The 19,628-nt window shown below is 34.6% G+C and overlaps 2 protein-coding genes and 3 long non-coding RNA genes across 6 annotated transcripts; 3 read left to right on the top strand and 2 right to left on the bottom strand.

The window, feature by feature from the left end:
- The first annotated feature begins 1,122 nt into the window (after nucleotides 1-1,122).
- LOC146945399 (F-box/kelch-repeat protein At3g23880-like) lies at nucleotides 1,123-4,304 on the top strand. Of its 2 annotated transcripts, XM_085743729.1 has the most exons (3): nucleotides 1,123-1,363; nucleotides 2,087-2,251; nucleotides 3,528-4,304. In XM_085743729.1, exons 2-3 carry the CDS (start codon nucleotides 2,190-2,192, stop codon nucleotides 4,111-4,113), a joined length of 648 nt encoding a protein of 215 aa, XP_085599855.1. In that variant the 5' UTR covers nucleotides 1,123-1,363; nucleotides 2,087-2,189; the 3' UTR covers nucleotides 4,114-4,304. The 2 variants fall into 2 exon arrangements, with proteins under 2 accessions (XP_085599855.1, XP_085599854.1); XM_085743728.1 differs by having other exon boundaries at nucleotides 1,124-1,363; nucleotides 2,087-4,304.
- Nucleotides 4,305-4,668: 364 nt separating this feature from the next.
- Nucleotides 4,669-5,629, bottom strand: LOC146945398 (uncharacterized). The gene is made up of 2 exons (XR_015026295.1): nucleotides 5,358-5,629; nucleotides 4,669-5,007 (listed from the first exon to the last, which is right to left on the bottom strand). It is a non-coding gene; the product is annotated as an uncharacterized LOC146945398 (long non-coding RNA).
- A 4,046-nt stretch (nucleotides 5,630-9,675) lies between these two features.
- Nucleotides 9,676-11,041, top strand: LOC146945397 (uncharacterized). The gene is made up of 2 exons (XR_015028170.1): nucleotides 9,676-10,494; nucleotides 10,844-11,041. It is a non-coding gene; the product is annotated as an uncharacterized LOC146945397 (long non-coding RNA).
- Nucleotides 11,042-11,175: 134 nt separating this feature from the next.
- Nucleotides 11,176-11,914, top strand: LOC146945396 (uncharacterized). The gene is made up of 2 exons (XR_015028169.1): nucleotides 11,176-11,367; nucleotides 11,717-11,914. It is a non-coding gene; the product is annotated as an uncharacterized LOC146945396 (long non-coding RNA).
- Nucleotides 11,915-14,374: 2,460 nt separating this feature from the next.
- Nucleotides 14,375-16,857, bottom strand: LOC146945395 (MATE efflux family protein). Its single transcript, XM_085743732.1, has 2 exons — nucleotides 16,453-16,857; nucleotides 14,375-16,047 (listed from the first exon to the last, which is right to left on the bottom strand). Exons 1-2 carry the CDS (start codon nucleotides 16,498-16,500, stop codon nucleotides 14,572-14,574), a joined length of 1,524 nt encoding a protein of 507 aa, XP_085599858.1. The 5' UTR covers nucleotides 16,501-16,857; the 3' UTR covers nucleotides 14,375-14,571.
- Between the last annotated feature and the right edge of the window lie 2,771 nt (nucleotides 16,858-19,628).

The raw sequence follows: 19,628 nt of genomic DNA, 5'->3' as shown, positions 1-19,628 counted from the left end.
ATACACACCGTAAAATTGATGGATAAATAAATAGAAAAATAGTATTGATACCTCTACGTCGTATTCATAATCCATTTCAAGCGTTTTAAGAAATCGATGAGCAAGAGGTGCCCAGTGTTATATGAAATTTAACGCATGATATCATTAACGAAAAACACACTCAGTCTCACACATTTAAGTAGAGCTGTCAAAACGGACCGGGCCGTACGGGCTGACCCGGTTAGCCCGATTAATTATAGGGCTTGGGCCTTAAATATTGAGCCCGAATTTTAATAGGGCTTTTTAGCCCGGCCCTAAAAACCGGTACCCGTTAGGGCTAGCCCGAACGGGCCGCGGGTAGCCCGTTAGCCCGCATAACAAAAACAATCCTATAAATTATATATATTTTTCAAATAATTCTTTACTTAGTTGATTATCAAAATAAAAAATAAAAGTGAAAATTCAGGGAATTAACACATATAAATGTAATATAAAATTATATTCACTCGTTTCGTTATTTATAGTTTTAAAGATTGAATATATAAATATCTATAACCATAACGTATCTAATTTATTTAAAATTGTTTTCCTCGCCGTTTTAGTTTACGACTGGTGTACGAAAATGTTTACAATTTATTTTTGTGCTAGACATTATTTAAACATATTAAAAATATTATTTATAAAAAAATTTATATGAGTATTTTATAGTACTTTTTTTATATAAAAATATGTAATTTTTAATACGGACCGGCCCGTTAGCCCGCGGCCCGTGTAGGGCCGGGCCGCTCGTTTTAACAGCTCTACATTTAAGGGCACTAAAAATGAATAAATTTTTAGTGTACATGTCCAGACTCCAGAGTGTGTCTTTTGTTAGTGATATCTTGCACTAAATTTTCTACGTAATGGTACAAAAAAAGGATGTCTCACTACCAAAAAAATTGTGTTTTCGGACGGATAAGTTTCCGTCCAAACTATTTTTAATTTTTCAGACAGATTTAGGACGATTTTAAAAGAACACAATTTTTGTCCCAAACCCGTCCTAAAATTGTGTGAATTTTTTAGACCATATTCTATCAAAATCATTTCTAATAGATTTTGCACGGATTTTGTTAAATAAAGTAAGTTTGTCCGAAAACCGTTGGAAATATTGGGATGGAATTCATAGGGACCTAAAGTTTTTATTTTAATTTTTATTGATAAAATTTGTTTTCATATCCCGCCTAATGTAAAAAATTCCTCGCCAAGTGATATCTCACTCCAGTATTCTTCATCTTCGTAATCATATATCCCTAAAAAATCAAATCAATTTGAGAGAAGGAAGTTTGAAACCCCAAATTAATTTCAACAGCTCTCTTTCCAAAACTTGTCTTCAGAAGATTCTCAGGTATGGGTTTTACTCTCTCTTTGTTACCAATCTACTAATCTCTCCCCAAAATTTGCACTTTCTTCTCCATCCTCTCCGACACTCCTCTTTCCCTTGCCGTCTTCAACAGTTTAGCATAGTTCCCAGCAATGGCTGCTATTTCAGGGTTTCTTTTATTTTACAGTTTACTTATTTGGGTTTTCAGGATTAGTGATACAGTGATTTAGGGTATAGAATTTCATTATGTTGGTTATTATTGATGATGATCAGATTTATTTGTTATTGGGACCTTCCTATGAATACATACAATTTTAAGGTTTGTGGTGTAGGTGAGGTGGGATTGGCTTGTAGAAGTATTTGAAAATCACTTCATTGCATGAAAATATGGTTTTTGTGAAATTGTAAATATCTTATGCATTGAAGATTGAAGAATAACCAAATGTTGATTTTCTACAAACAAAAATTAAGCAGTAAACATTTCATGTTTAGAATTTCAATCCCAATCTCTTTTTTGGGATTCACATCGGGAGAGTTCTTTAAGCTCGTGTAATAGAAATACAAATAACATGAACAGAGCCTAAACACAGTTCTTTCTTGAAGGACTTGCACACTTGATATATTGAAGGACCTGCACAGAGCCTAACTCCATTGTGCATAGAGCCTAATTGTTTTTCTAGTTTTTTCTTATCCTATCATGCTTAGCTATTTGCATAGTTTTGACTTGTTTATCATCAATGCTTGCAGTGTGAGTGTGTTTGGAGCCTCAACCTTGTGAAAAAGATGACACCATATGAGGAGGAGCGGGAAAAAATAATTGCAGATAATAATAAAACGATTAACGCTCTCAATGTGCAAAATCTCGCCCAATCGCTTATTGAATCCTCTTCTGCCACTAAAAAACCTTCATCGGTATGTTTGAATAATTATGAAACTTTAGAACCTTTTTTTTTATCCAAGGATGCTTCATTTGTAGTATTTGTTTCTTACTTTAAAACCTTCATGGTTTGATTGTTGATAATTTTTTTTGGTAAATAAAAACTATAGAACTTTCACTCATAAAGTGACCATTTATATTTCATGTTTCTCCTTTTTTGATTCTGTTAAGTTGTTACAGTTTTTGTTCTAGAGTTTGGTTTGGAGTTAGATGAATTAGTTTGGTTTGGAGTTAGATGAATTAGCAGTGATTGATCAATAATTTGATTTAAAATTAGAGGAAAACCAAATAAAGATTCCTGTGTTAAACGGTCCACATCTTTAGTATGATTCATGATAAGATATTTAGCATTGTTTGATTCATACATGTAGCCAACAAAACCAAATTAAGATTAAACGTGTAGTGTAGAGAAAACACATTTAGTTATTGTTCTTGATGTATTACAATGTGTGGGCCACTTTTTGGTAGAAACTAGTGTTGTACCCGTGCGTACATACGGGTTGCGCCGTTGGCGCATTTTTTTTAATCATTGTATAAATTAGATTAATGGAATATTAATTTTGGTAAATAAGGAAGCATAAAGACTTTGAACTAACTATTTAAGTTTTATTATAGACTATGAATATAGAAGATGAACTTTTTGAAAATTGAGTATATGAATTTAGGACATTAAATCTAGAATAAGGATAAAGGACATATGTAATTAGGCCTTGCTAAGTTAGTTTCAATTACCTTATGGTCATAATAATATATTGTGCTTTTAGTCTCTGTTGTCAATAGCGGCCGCTACCGGCGCTATCGCGGTGCGGAGCGGCCAAAATCAGCCTACCGCTATGCAGCGCTCCGCCTTGGCGAGTTTGGAGAAAGCGGATTTCGCGGCCGCTTTTAATCTCTGATTTCGGATCCCAAATTTGCGATGAAGCACTTTCACATGTCAAAAATGCCCCACCACCTCATCTTAACCTTATTTAATCCCTCGCTTGACGAGTTCTTCCACACAACCTACCCTCTCTCTTCCGTCTTCACGGAAGTAACCCCTACTGCCATTGCCACACCATACCCTTCGAACAAACAAAACCTTGATCTCATTGTTGGGTCTTGCCACGGAATCATATGTTTCGACCTGGGTCGAGGTTTCACTCTATTGTGGAACTCTTCCATAAGAAAATTTTCCGAGTTGCCTTCCTCTTTGGATGATCCACACCGACTGCGAGCTCACGTAACATATGGCTTTGGCTATGATTATTTCAGTGGTGCTTTTAAGGTTGTTGCCTTTTCTGGCTATAGTAGTGGCAGTTTGGATGGCAAGGTTTTCAAAGTTAAGGTGAAGGTTCATACTGTCGGTACTAAGACATGGAGAAGGATTCCGGATTTCCCTTATGGTCTCCCTGCTGATGAATCAGGAAAGTTTGTATGCGGATCTGTTAATTGGCTGACACTTTATGATTCAGATCATGTCATTGTTTCTCTTGATTTGGAGAAGGAATCTTATAGAAAGCTATTGTTGCCTTATTACGGAGAGGTGGTTGTGGTTAAATCAACCTTAGAGGTGCTCAAGGATTGCTTGTGCACTCTTGCTTTTGCTAATACTTTTTCGGATGTTTGGCTTTTGAAGGAGTTTGGAAATGATGAATTCTGGATTAAATTGTTCCGTCTTCCTAGCATGGAAGATCCTTATGGTTTTTGTTTTTATGAAAGGTTACTGTATGTTTTTGAGGATGGGAAAGTACTGCTCCAATTTCAATCTGAGTTGGTTGTTTACAATCCCATAGATGGTACTCTCAAGACTCTAGAAATTCAACATATGGTGTTGCAGAAGTCTACCACGAGAGTGTAGTATCACCTCTTTGTTTTGACATGTTGAGCGGGTATTGAGCAGAAGATTGCTTTTAACCCAATCGTTTTCACCAAAATCAGTGGTGTTTTCGTTTCGAGAATTATGCATGTAATGATGTAAAAACAACATTTACCCCGTCAAATGTATGTTGCAGTGATTTTGAATTTGTCATGTAACTCATGTTACGAAAATTAGTTGCAAATGATAGTAAGGAACTTGATAAAGGTGCAGCCATTAAGCCAAAGATAACTCTGCTTAAATCAACAACCTTCCCTATTGCTTTTGTTGAATCAAGCAACCTTGGGTAACAATATTTGCTCCCACGAAACGTAGCATATATCAAAGGTTAAAATCATGGAAAGTTGTGGGAGCATTTTGCTAAACACTTACCACTCAATATCTTAATGTTCCAATGATAAACTCTTAACAATAACCTAGTCCCTCAAGTGTACGACACTAACAAGTTAAAAACAATTATCATAAACAATTAAAGTTTATGTATTCATACTACATTTTTTTTAGGGAATACATTCATACTACATGACAGTATAAAAATTTCAAATCACGTGTCTTTGTATTGGTACATAATTTATAGACATTTCTAAACCCATGCAGACCCTAAAAAGTTTGATCATAATTAACTAGGGTGGTTTAATCCCGGTTAATTCAAAATATCCTACATAAATTAAGTACAAGCAACAAAATGTTAAAGAAAACATAAAAATCCACGTTGTGACATTGAGAGATGCAGCCTTGCCTGCATTCTCAATTCAACTTCACTAATTAATCATCATCTTCCTCATAATCTTCAGCTATAACTGGAGAATTCAGAGCCTGCAATCGTGCAATCAACTTTCTCTTTCTCTCCTTATACGTGAGTTCTTCAGGTTGTATCTGCTCAAGGTAAACGACAAATTCATACCTCTATAGTAAAATTTTCTTTTGATCATTTGTCAAGCAAAATCACAATAACAACTTACTAGAAAACCAATGAAAGTTAGCTGAAATAGCACTCACCTAGCAACAAGCAATTACATTTTCTAAACATCAAATAAGCAAATAGTTATGAAGTATAGATATTAACACACACGACACTGACAAATCGACATAGGTAATATAATTTGAGATATATAACATGTGTGAGTGACGGACACCTAACACACCTTCAATATGTCGTATCAAATTCTATATAGATTCAATTAGATTCAAGATGGATTCAAAAAGATCATGATGTATTTACGTACCTCTTGTGCTCCTTTGGTGGTTGACTGGTTGCTTCTCAGATTTCTGTGGTTAGATCCGCACGAATGGCAGAACGCACCTTTTTTGTATCGTTCCTCAATCCCACCAGCCTCTGTCCCATGCTTGATATATTCACTGAAGTGTGACTGGTATTTATCTGGTTCATCTTCCATCAACACCTACAATAAGGAGAACGAAGTACAATTTTCCCATTTGCCTTCATATAGTAAGCAACATGTCCACCATGGATATTTTTACGGCTAGCCTCAGCATCAAGCTCTTTCTTCTCCTTGTCGAAACCAACGAACCTTTTATCACTGCGAGGAATATCTAAACCCCCGTCAAGGCTTCTAGTTATACATAACAACTAATTAAAACCACTGGAAGGTGCGCTACAAACTATAGCCTAACCCGTAAATGTTGGCAACCCCAATATTTTCTTGGTTAGTGACCTTTTGGTGGGTGATATAGTTGAGTAGAACAAATCTTTAATATAATTTCTTGCAAATAGACAAATATCAATCCTACAAATTTCCCTGGTGAAGGAAACTACAGAAGATCAATATATGTGGATTCACAACAAGCATTTCATCTCATGCATTTTCAAAATTTTGGTTTTATATTTTTTGACACCTTGACTTGGATTTTGTGCTTCACATTTATCTGATTCAATATCAAGTACGTGTTTTTCAAAATGCTCATAATTTCGTGAAGAAAAAAAAAATCAATTTCCGCTTTGAGATTATGTTATTTGGGATGTCTATTAACTCGGATAGCACTTGTGTACCATAATGGTATAGACCATTGCCCAATTAGAATGTGCCACGTGGCACACCTTTTAAAAAATATATCAAATAAAGCATTTATAAAGTAACATTGGTAGGTGACACACTCTAATTGGCCAATGGTATATACCATTGGTACCTTAATTGTACACAAGTGGAATCCCTATTAACTCATCTCTAAATACGTGATTCATACTACCTTTGGAACAATGTTATTTGCGGGATCTTGCATACAAGTCAAGTATTTCATATATTTTTTTTTAATTTTTGACAGAAGCAAACTTAACTCATTTCATTATTAATAATAATCTCAATACAATATAGCATACGATCATGAACGTGGAAACTAGAATAAGATAATGACGTCTTTGCTAAAAATGGGCGACACTACTTGTTTGTCTCATAATGAAACTTATCTTAAAGTTTTGGTAGACGCTAAGTGAAGCTTTACAAATATCAAGAATAGCGCCAAACATTGAGTTGGTCTTGAGTCTCCTAGCAATGTCATTCAACCACTTACTTGAAATCGAGTTTGATAGACACCTTTGATAGACCCATATTGGCAAGCCATTTTATCGCCTCCTTTAGTCACCTGACCTCCACTTCCTATGGTTGTTGTACTCCCAAGAACCTAGATGTTTTTTTCCTTGATGAGTTCTCCGAGCCTTTCCTCTGATACACATTCATATTCCACAACAACCATGTTCCTTAAAGCTTGCTACGCCGATATTGCACTTAACCTCTCCCATAACCGTTTTCCCACCTACCATGGTTATGGCTTGTTTCTCTACTGTTAGAGTTACACCCTCCTGCTTTCATGCGGGTTGTGTGTTCACGAACTTGTTGCCATTTTAACAAAGTTTCACGTGCCCTATGCACATACATGCGATGATTCATATCTATATCACTCCTACGCTTCTCATTTATTATCTTTCTTATGCACCATAGAGTCATTAGAAATATTAGGATTGGTTGATGAGTTAGCTGTTCGAGTTGTTGAAAGAAGAAGGATACAAAACTATCCACTACTTCCAAATTCTCTTTGATGACATGGCACAACCACGCCGCTTCCCACACTTCTTCTAAATTTCCACAACAAAATAAATAATGTTAATCATTTTCATACGACCTGTTGCCTCGAACCGCGCATGTTTAGATGTGGTATCTAGTTGGTAGGAAACCACACGTCACATTCCATAGAAAAACCTTCACTTTTTTGGGTACTTTGAGATGCCATAGTTTATCCCAGTTACTCTTTACACGTAAGTTCGTGTTATCAACTAATTTTTCCATGATGTATCTATATGCAGAGCTAACACTGTATTCACCATGGAGTGTAAAGTTCCATATGCATTTGTCCTCATCCAACTCATCAATGACAAGCATGCCAATAATAGTGTGTGCATCTCTTACATTAAGTAGCATGTTAATGATGTTTGTCTGCCAAACATGTGTATTATGGTCAATTTAATCACCCACAACAAAGTCCGCTGATCATATAGCTATCAAACTTGTTGCAAAACCCATATCTCCATCTCACAACCATAGACCTTACCACACCTTAACTTTCAAACCATTCAGTACTCGCCATCTGAGACCTCATCTGACCACTAACTGTGAAGCATGGATACTACACAAACAAAAGCTCGGGTTATGAGCTAGCCTAGCATTAACAAAACTCCGCCTTGGAAAATATTTAGCTTCGAAGACTCACGCTATTATAGTATCTTAGTTGGTTTCTAAACTTCAATATTGCTTATTTATCATAGCCAAATTAAATCCATACAGATGACGAAAACCCTTACCATTGTGTTCCTTTCTCATTGTCATCTTCTCCCATCTTAACAAATTTATTCCTTTTTCCATTCTGTCTATTCGATCCCCAAGTTCAATTTTTTTTGAATTTCATCCCTAAAGTTGTCGGCAAGATGAGTGAACTCTTACAATATATTGGAATAGATTGATCAACAAATTTGATATGTACATCCCTTGCAGCTTTTGACAGGTGATTTTCTTTCGATATCTGAATTTTCCTCCATACACTGTCACAAATATGATTGAAAACTGCTATCTTTTTCCTGCAACAATTGATGGTAGTCCTAAATACTTGTCGGTACTAATGCTCTCTAACACCTGGATAATGCCTTTGACCATCTCATTGATTCGCGTTTTTGCTGAAAAAGATCATTGTAAGCCTTTTGTCTCTTCACAATATTTGAAAGGCCCCTTGCACACATGATGATAGGAGATAGTGGATCTCCCTGCCTTAGAACTCTCCCGGGGTATTGCAAACCATCACCATTCACAAGCACTTGATACTTCTCGTTGAACCCCAGCTTCTGCATCATCCCTTGAACAAAAATCAATTTACTCGGTCATATGCTCTACTGGCATTAATCTTTAAGCTACTTCACCTTTCTTCCCCAAACTCTTACACTTCATATGATGTAAAAAATTTGACGCTACCAACACATTATCCAAAATAGAACAGTGTTCCGCAACAACAAATTGCTCTTGTGAAATACATTTTCGAAGGAGCCTCTCCAGTCTAGTTGCTAGTACCTTTGATATGATTTTATACAATACATTTGATAGAGATATTGACCTAAAATGTCGACTGGTTTATGGGTTGTCCTTCTTTAAAATGAGCACTATATTTGTTTCAACAAGTTTTTCTGGGAACTCGCCTAGATCCAACCATAGCACGCCGGTGTGATAAATTTCCGCCACACATATGTGCCAAAAACGCCTGTAAAACATTGGATTGAATCCATCTGGTCTAGGTGCCTTATTTAAATGCATTTGGAACAGTGCCCGTCTAAATTCTTCCATGGTGAAAGATGCTAGTAAAAACTCATTATCTACTAGGGTTATGCATGGTTTGACTAGGTCTATGATATGCTATTCTATTGAATTAAATTATTATTTCAAGCACCTTATTCTATTAAAATAAAACTGAAACGATGATTTGTTTATGAATGAAAGCAAGATACAAGTACAAATGTAACCATCAAGAAAAAGTATAAGCGTAGATAGAATGCCTTACAAAAGTACAAATGTAGAAGAGATTAATTATGGCAAAAGATTCTTATATTAACTTATCACACTTATTATACCTAGTTGGCTTAGTTGCATTTTTCCCCCTATCTTTTGCTAATTGTGCGATTTTGCACCTTTTTTTTTTATTTTAAGCGATTTTGCACCCCATCTTTTGTTATTTGTGTTTTGTTCAAAATCATCATTAAAAGAGGGGAAAGGGGGCAAAAAATGGGGTGCAAAATCGCTCAAAAAAAAGAGGGGGTGAAAAATCACACAATTGTCAAAAAGATAGGGGGCAAAATTGCAATTAAACACAAGAAGGTTCATCTAACTGAAAAGGAGGCAAAAAAATAGGGTGCAAAATCGCCAAAAAAAAAAAGAGGAGATGCAAAATGGCACCATTAACAAAAGATAGGGGAAAAAATGCAATTAAGCCTACCTAGTTTGTCTCATTTTCTTTTCAAGGATAAATCGCAACAAACAAAAATGAGTAAATACTCAACTTAGTCCCTAAATTTTAACGCGTCGGCCAACTTAGTCCCTCAATTATACGAAATTTCTAATTAGTCCCTGAATTTGTAAATTGTCAATCAATTTCGTCCTTCTGTCCAAACGGAGGGTTAACGGGCTGACGTGGCCGTTAACCTCTCACATGTCATACGCCATGTAGGCAGGGACTAATTTGGCCGAAAATAACAAACATTTTGAAGGACTAAATTGATTGATTTGCAGAAATTTTTTTGGCTTCTTCCCAAACAGCTCTTTTCTTCCCCAACGTATCTGTCTTCCCCAATTGTATAAAATTGGAACCCTAATTAAACAATATGCAATCTACATTCTAATTAAATGGGAATATGGGAAAAAACTGTTATTAAAGTCGAGCTTCATCTTCAAGCTCCAACTTTAATGGTGATGAAAAGAGGTTGAAGATGATTCAGAAATGTAACCTTCAAATACATCCCTAAGTAATATTAAAAACCATCAAATAAGTCCCTGAATTTTTTAATCATATATCAAACAGATCCTTGAAATTACAGAACACACAAATTGAAACTGAAATATTATATAGGTAAAAGGCATAGGTCATAAGTCATAAGTCTGAGAAATTACATAGCAAAAGCAACCCAATTTTGAGGCATTATGCTGGTAGATTATCCTTTCAAGTGACTCATGTTAATATGACTGATAGCTTCACTGTTGATCTGGAAAAACATTCATGCTCATGCAATTTCTGGGAATTAGTTGGAATACCATGCCGGCATGCAGTCTCGGCAATTCATAAAAAGGTTGACGACCCTGTCAACTATGTGCAAAGGTATTACCATAAAGATACTTATAAGAAATGATATGAAGAAGGAATCACACCTATCAATGGGCAAAATAAATGTAAAATTGTGCAAAACTGCGCAAAATTATGCATAAAAATGTGCAGAAATTGTATGCAAAACTGCGCAGAATTATGCGTAAAAATGTGCAGATTTTGATGATTATCTACGTGCAGAATTTGTATGTAAATGGTGCAAAATTCGTGTGTAAAACTGCGCAGAATTTGTGTGTAAAACTATGCAGAACTATGTGCAAAACTGTGCAAAATTGTGTTACATTATCTGATATGGCTCATGTAAAATATTTTCTTATGCATTATTGTGTTCATATTATTTCAGGGGAGACCTAAAGGATTAAAAAATATCAATTCTAAAGGCATAACACAGGTAAAAAAGGCCAAGACAGTGCCTAATCCTGCTGCCAATGAAACTCCTCAAGCTATGTCCAAGTTTAATGGTGATGAAAAGAGGTTGAAGATGATTCAGAAATGTAACCTTCAAATACATCCCTACTTAATATTAAAAACCATCAAATAAGTCCCTGAATTTTTTAATCATATATCAAACAAATCCTTGAAATTACAGAACACACAAATTGAAACTGAAATATTATATAGGTAAAAGGCATAGGTCATAAGTCATAAGTCTGAGAAATTACATAGCAAAAGCAACCCAATTTTGAGGCATTATGCTGGTAGATTATCCTTTCAAGTGACTCATGTTAATATGACTGATAGCTTCACTGTTGATCTGGAAAAACATTCATGCTCATGCAATTTCTGGGAATTAGTTGGAATACCATGCCGGCATGCAGTCTCGGCAATTCATAAAAAGGTTGACGACCCTGTCAACTATGTGCAAAGGTATTACCATAAAGATACTTATAAGAAATGATATGAAGAAAGAATCACACCTATCAATGGGCAAAATAAATGTAAAATTGTGCAAAACTGCGCAAAATTATGCATAAAAATGTGCAGAAATTGTATGCAAAACTGCGCAGAATTATGCGTAAAAATGTGCAGATTTTGATGATTATCTACGTGCAGAATTTGTATGTAAATGGTGCAAAATTCGTGTGTAAAACTGCGCAGAATTTGTGTGTAAAACTATGCAGAACTATGTGCAAAACTGTGCAAAATTGTGTTACATTATCTGATATGGCTCATGTAAAATATTTTCTTATGCATTATTGTGTTCATATTATTTCAGGGGAGACCTAAAGGATTAAAAAATATCAATTCTAAAGGCATAACACAGGTAAAAAAGGCCAAGACAGTGCCTAATCCTGCTGCCAATGAAACTCCTCAAGCTATGTCCAAGTTTAATGGTGATGAAAAGAGGTTGAAGATGATTCAGAAATGTAACCTTCAAATACATCCCTACTTAATATTAAAAACCATCAAATAAGTCCCTGAATTTTTTAATCATATATCAAATAGATCCTTGAAATTACATAACAGACAAATTTACTGCTAGTAGTAGTTCACACATACATCACTCATGACATGATACACCTAGAAAGAGATAGAAAAAGGAAAGGTAGCGCAGACGTATCACGTAGTAGCAAGTAAAGCAAAGCATATGCATTAACATAACTAGTTTTGATTTGACTTTGAAAAAGTCATTCATCCAACTCATTCATATTCATTCATCAATCAACACACAACACAACAACACTACCCAACCAACACAACTCATTTTCTATCCTCAACCAAACATACTTAACCTCAATTAATCATTTGATTATTGCTTAGTGGCTTTAGAGTTGCAAGCTTTGAATTCTTCTCCAACAGGAGCTACTAACGAAAAAATCATGCTCTCACAAAGCAACACCAATGAAAAAATCAACATCTCTGAATCTCATCACCAAATCGAATCATCATCTTCACAGCAACAACAACCGTTGCAGTCGCCGCCATCACCAGTGAAGTTGAACCACAAGTGCAGTGTTTGCGACAAAGCTTTTCCATCTTATCAAGCACTTGGTGGTCACAAAGCCAGCCACCGTAAATCTTCATCAGAAGCACCAACATTTTCCTCTTCATTACCAACGTCAGAATCGCCAGAGATGATGATGATTTTGGAGGGGTGAGAATGGAGAAATTTTTAGCGGGAAGGAGAAGGTTCAAGGATGTGTTTGATGGTTCTGACTGAAATGTGAAGAAGGAGGAATATGTAATGCAGGGGCAAAATGGGAAAAGCAGGAAAAAAATAAACTGAAAAGTGAAAAATGAACTTTTTCCAAATCAATCAAATTAGTCCCAGAACACGTGGCTTCCTTCTTGCCACGCGTACAAGACAACACAGCATGCAGGGTGACATGTCAGCATGGCTAACAGAGCACTTTGACGGAGGGACCTTTTTGATCGACGTTTGACAAATTCAGGGACTAATTAGAAATTTCGTATAATTGAGGGACTAAGTTGGCCGACGCGTGAAAATTCAGGGACTAATTTGACGGTTTACTCAAACAAAAATATACAAAAAGCTGCCCATGTTCTAAATTGGTCACAGCTAGCTGGCCATTCTAATTTATTAATTGACTCACACTCAAAATAATTAATAAAGAAACTACTACTTTATGCTATTAGGAATGGACAGTTACTAGAGAAATGCTGGTTGCTTACAAATTGGTACATTTCTGCCGAACTTGTTCATATATGTCTATTGTCCGGTCCATTCCAATGGAAATGATATGTGGTGGGGAAGAGGGGACATGTCATTACATTGGGGAGTTAGCTACATCAAACTGTACCATACACTTTCTTTTGTTTTTTCCCCTCTCTATTTTCTATTTTCATATATAAACGTGTATAAAGTTGAACTTTTATTGCATTGCATGTACCCGAGTACATGTTCAAATGGAAATATATAGCATGACATTCCTAAGAAGTCTATTAATGAATAGTCTCATTACAAATACTTCTTAAAAAAAATTCTTCTATCGATATTTTAAATTAGTTTTTGTCTTTGTCAAGGAAATACTTTCTTAGGTCTCTTCTCATATGACAAAAACATAATGATAGAGACTTAATAAATAAACTTTTGACAGAGATAGATGTTAGTTTGAAATATTGATAACGTCGGGACTAATTTAATAATGACTTATAAAAACAATAATCATTTTAGTGATTTATTCTAAAAATATTACATAGAAGTGACCTAGAAGAGAATGGTGTTTTCCTTGTTAAATTCAAAGGTACAATATAATATTCCTCTTGGCATGTGTCGCTCCACATGCACACTCCATTTGGCTATAACACATGGTAGCACATGCTCAAATCTTTATAAAATAGGCAACCCAATCTTAACAAGTCATGGATATAGTACTCGTTTTCAACGAGGTCTAAATTTAAAATATCGTAAAATATATTGACTTTTTTACGCATAAAAAAAGTCACTTGTATCATCAACAATATTAGTAAAAAAAATTGAGTATCTTTCTAAGATATTTGGTCTTCAACTTTGACTAAAAGAAAGTTGGTCTTCAACTTTTAATTAAAATATATATACTTCTTGTCAACAAAAGCTTTTAAAAAATACTTTATTAGTAGTTAGCTGCTTGATTTTGTCTATCTTAAATCCCTATATGTAATATTATTAAATGTGTGATTATTGTCTTTTATATTGATCATCATACAAATATAATTTTTTTTGCTAGAACTTAGTTTAACTTTGCCTCTTTTCATTGTTTTTTATCTTCTTTTCGTTCTCTTTTATAAACAAAATGAAATGAGGGAAAAGGAGACCCAGTTATATTTAATTTATCAGATAACCCAACTATTACAATTGCTGACCATGAAAACCAAACCAACTAGCTAGGTATAGAATTACAAGCAAGACCAACTTGCACACGAAGCCAGCAAGAAAAAAAACAAGTAAAATATTTGGGTTACATGCAAATTACATATACACAAGAGAATGATCACAACAAAAATAATCAAATGTTGTCAATATTCCATCCATATTTCAATGTACACATATATATATATATATATATATATATATATATATATATATATATATATATATATATATATATATATATATATAAGTGTAAGATATCACTTGTTCTCATTGAGAAAGACAATACCTTGCTCACATTTGACTGTTTGGTCTTCAACATGAGCAAATAATGTGTCACATGTATCATTACCCACCAAGCTTTTTGCCTTCAATGACTCTCTTTCCCAATCAGTGTTATATACCACAACAAGAATTGATACCACACATGCTATTTGTGCTGCCAACAAACCATAACAAAACCCCACCAACCCTAATTTCAAAACAAACCCCAACACTATTCCTATTGGCGCCCCCACCAAGTAAAATGAGTAAAAATTTATCCCTGCCCCAATACCTGGCCTTGCACTCCCTCTAAGCATTCCACAACTAGTTGTTTGTGGACAATTTGCTAACTCACAAACACCAATTATAGGTAAAACCGCCATTGTCAACTCTAACACCTCTTTATCATTTGTGAACACCTTCCCCCATTTTTCTCTTCCTAATGTTGTCCATAATAACCCTAATGTTGAACTTGCTAGTGACATTCCAATTGCTACCATAGTTGACAAATTTGCCTTTGATGGTTGACCAGCTCCAAGTGCATTCCCTACCCTTGTTGAAACCGAAGCACTAAGTGCCGTCGGTAAAGTGTACATAAGTGATGTTGTTTGTATTACTATTCCCGCTGTGGCTAAAGCTACACGAGGGTTGTAAAGGTAACCAGCTAGAATTGTCATGAACTCATACCACCACCATTCTAAGCAAACTCCAAGACAACTTTGAATGGAAAACCTTATTAACATGCCCCATTCTTTGCCTAGGGTTTTGACACTTGTTGGTTTCTCTTGTTGTGATGATAACAAGGGAGGACTAGGGATAGGTATGGAGATTGAAACATGTGAGACATGCATGTAGAACATGTATGATAAAAGGAAGAAAAGGGTATTGAAATTGGCAACAAAAGCTGAAATAGCAATACCTTGTACACCAAGGTGAAGTTTGAAGGTTAAGAAAATGATGATAGGGATATGAATGATAACGGAAAGTGAAGTACACCACAATAATGGCCAAGTTGTTCCTTTGCTACGTAAATAGATGCGGATCGGATGAAGGAGGCTATTCGCTATAAGATCGGGAATCGATAGGCGACAATAGAGGCTTGCTATTCTTGTTATGTCTTGATTTTGATGAAGGGATAACATGAATGGTTCAAGATTGAGCCATAAGAGTGAAATGGGTAATGAAGCTACTAATAACATGAGAATTGTTCTTCTTAATATGAGAGAGACTAAAGAGAAGTTTTGTGAACCAATGGCTTGAGTACATAGAGGTTCCATTCCCATGGCTAGACCTGAAAGGACTGAGTAACCGGTTACATTGGTGAAGCCTATGGCCAAAGCACCACTTGCTAACTCAAGGCTTCCTAACTTTCCCATGCAAACAACTAAGATCATGTTTTTGAGGTATCCTACTATGCTCATGGCTGCTATTGGGAAACCTATGTCCATCATTCTCTTTAGCTCGTCCACCACCTGAAAAAACAAAACAAAAACAATATGAACTTTTACAAGTATATATAAGACATAGTTTAAAAGAGTGAGGCTGCATAAAGGATCCATGTTAATATATATGCTAAGCTATGCTATGCTATGCTATGATATATATTTTTTTTTGGACTAATGCTATGCTATGATATTGATGAAGAAATGGCATATGAAAACTATGGAATTTTAATATGTTATGCTCCCTCCGACTAAAGGTCGGCTATACCAGCTCTCTGATCAAATGTCAGCAATTGATGACATTTGACCAGAGAGAGAGGCAGCAAAAAGGATCCATGTAAGTATATACTATGAGTATATAGTATGAGGGATGAAGAAGTGATATGTATGAAAAATGTGAAAACCATGGGAGATTTTGTATGGTATATATCGTACCTCAGCAGTTGTCGGGTATGTCTTTTGGGATTTCTCTTGAGCAACCATCTTAAAATCTTTAGCTTTTCCTATCTTGTTTCCGTGTGGGTGATTTGAGGTATATAATAAGGAGAAACAAGATGAGATAACGATGTCTTTTTTTCTCCACAAGACACTCCTTCAAGTACAAGTGATACGAGAGGGGACCAGAACAAGCAATTAAATTGAGTGTGAGATCAATAAGTAAGACGATATATCTTTATATAAGGAATTTAAAGGTGGTGGGGTGTGTACGTGTATGAATTGTTATATTCTCGCACTCACTTTCTTTTACATCATTTTTGGACCTCTTTTTTCTTTCTATTTTACTCTTTTGTTTCCCTCATATCACTTTTAATTTTTTTTTTTCTTTTGTTCTTTTTTCACACTAGTTTGGTGGTGTGTGTATAAGTGTATATATATGCTTTCCTTAACATTAAAAGCAAGGCTTCTTTAGAAGTTATAAAGTTATGTTGCATTATTATCAAAAGAGATAATGGTTCCAAAAGGCCAAACTATTTGAAGCATACAACTACATACAATAATGTGCAAGAATAAACTTAAAAAGGAGAAATTCTTAGGTGGTCCAGGACCAAGAAATTTTCTTTGGTCACAACCAAAGAGAGAAGAGAGAGAAGAGAGAAGAGAGAAAAAATGGAAAGTATTTATTTATTTGTGAAGAAAGAGAGAAGGCAAAAACTTTATGTGTGACCAAACCAAATTTCTTGGTCCTGGTTCACACAAGAGTTTCTCCTTAAAAAGTTCTTAATTTTGAAAGAAAGGCCCAAAAGTAATTATGTAATTTTTTTTAATGGAAAAAGAAATCTAATAATCATTATTATATCAGTGTTTCCATCATGGGATACTCAAACTCAAATAAAAATTTGTCAAAAAAAAAAAAAACTCAAATAAAAAAAACTTTTGCAAATGCGTTCCCACGTAGAAAATAATATTCAAATATTCTTTTTGTTACTTCTAAACTCGACAAAGCTATGTTGCAAAAAGAAACGGAAAAAACACTAAAATATACATATACTAGATTGGCCAAAATCAATTCGTGAATTTAGGACAAATAAGCCACAATAATGAAGAGCATTGGTAGAACAATCTAGTATTATGTATATATTGTAAAGGTAGACCAATCTCGAGTGAATAATAACACAATAGAGTTTAATGGGATCAGGATCACACACACACACACACACACACACACACACACACACACACATATATATATATATTGAGTATAACATAAAATCTAAAAGTGTATTCCCTCAAGAATGTGCGACGCGACTTTTGCAAGAGTAAGAGCACAAATGCTCTTTGTCTAGTGTAAGGGATTCATAACCATGTTTTTGTAATGTGGAAGGACATTCTACCTATATCGATGTAGGAGATGAGTTTGAGCTTTTTCTTTGGTTAGACGACTACCTCTTAGTCATTATTCTTTAGATCTTAAAGATTCTATCCGATTGAATACTCTTTTGTTTAGATAAGCACTCTTTAGATATTACAAATTCTATCAGATTAAATACTCCTTTTTTTTTTTAGATAAGCAAAATGATATAGAGTTGAAGGAGTACTCTAACTCATATATGTAAAGCAAAAATGATATAAATATAGAGTAGAACGAGTACTCTAACTCATAGATAAAGCAAAGAGTCTATACACTCAATTAAATGATATAAAAACAGAGTAGAACGATTACTCTAACTCATACATGAAGCAAAGAGTCTATGTCCTCGTGAGTTTAGCTCATTTGGTATGGCAATGCACAATATATGCAGGGGTTGGGGTTCGAACCTCGGACACCCCTCGAGAGATATCAAACACCATGAAATAACTTTTATATGTTTAATCCCATCCTTGCAAGTCACCTTCTTCCCTTCAAAATGATATCATTTTGATGGAGCCAAATTGACCGCACGGTAGACAATGAATCTTCCTATTCTTCTTGCTCCTAAAGAGATATCCAAATTGGGTAAAGTGATTTACACCAATAACCTTAAGAGGAATGTTTTTTAGTACTATTTGGTCAAAACAAATAATACAAAGATAAAGGCTATTTTAACCCTTAATTTTCACCCACCCTACCATGTTCTTCATCAAGTACATACATATTTGACAATTTGACCAATCAAGTGATCAACCATACAAGAACTCTTTAAATTTTTCTTCCTACTAAATACCATTATCCATAACCCTAATTTTCTATATTGTCATTAAAAAAAGGACCTTATTTAAACCGTGCGATATATGTATTTATCAACGGGTGCTAAAAGCTCTATTCTTTACTTGTCCTATTTTGTCGTTTTACCAAATATGTAGAAGCATAGGCATCTTCTCTGCCCCATAAGAAATGCATATATGTTTGTATTACCAGAAATTTCATGTTCACGTTTAAAAAGAAGCTATTAATTGTGCATGTGATGAAGGACTATTGCTATATACTGCTACTGAGGCTATGGTTGATGTACGTATTTTGGGGGCTAATACTACACTCGTCTATATATGTGTTTTGGGAAACAACGAATATATGGCTACTTGCTGGTATTTATAATTTTTTTTTAAAAAAATATTGGTATCTTTTGTACCAAAAAAAAAGTTTGAATGTTTAGAAAAACTCGCACAGTAAGTATAGCATGTGTGGTAAAAAGAAAGAAAAAAAACCGTATTTTGAATGCTTTACATTACATAGGAAAGAAATATTTAAAATAATTGATTGTGTAAATTATGAAATTCGATTAATAGATTTGAAGAAATTATGAAATGTGACGTATAAAAATATCGTGAACTTAACTGTCATTGTCGAAATTATTAGGTTCCACCTTCGCAAAAGTTTGAATCTGCAATCTTGATGTGTGTGCGCGTTTTAAGTGTGTTTACCAATTCGTCTATAGAAGAAAGAAAGAAAATAATGACAATTGAAAGAGTGAAAAAAATTTAGGAAAAGTGTTTATCACATTCAAGATTTTTTTTTTTGGGGTGAAGACATTCAAGATTGAAAACCAATTTTAATATATAAAATAAAAGTAGAATATAAATATCAAAATATCTTCATTTTTCAATGAATCAAGTTTTCAATGAATTAAGGGATTTGTCTAATATGATTTTCAAAAAGGGTCAAATGTGGACACTTACCATTTTTAATGAAAATA

Source organism: Medicago sativa, chromosome 2 (genome assembly GCF_051527215.1).
Source record: "Medicago sativa cultivar Bolivia chromosome 2, Bolivia_mono, whole genome shotgun sequence".
NCBI lineage: Eukaryota > Viridiplantae > Streptophyta > Magnoliopsida > Fabales > Fabaceae > Medicago > Medicago sativa.
Note: the sequence above shows the minus strand (reverse complement) of the source record. Positions and strands in the feature narration are given on the sequence as shown.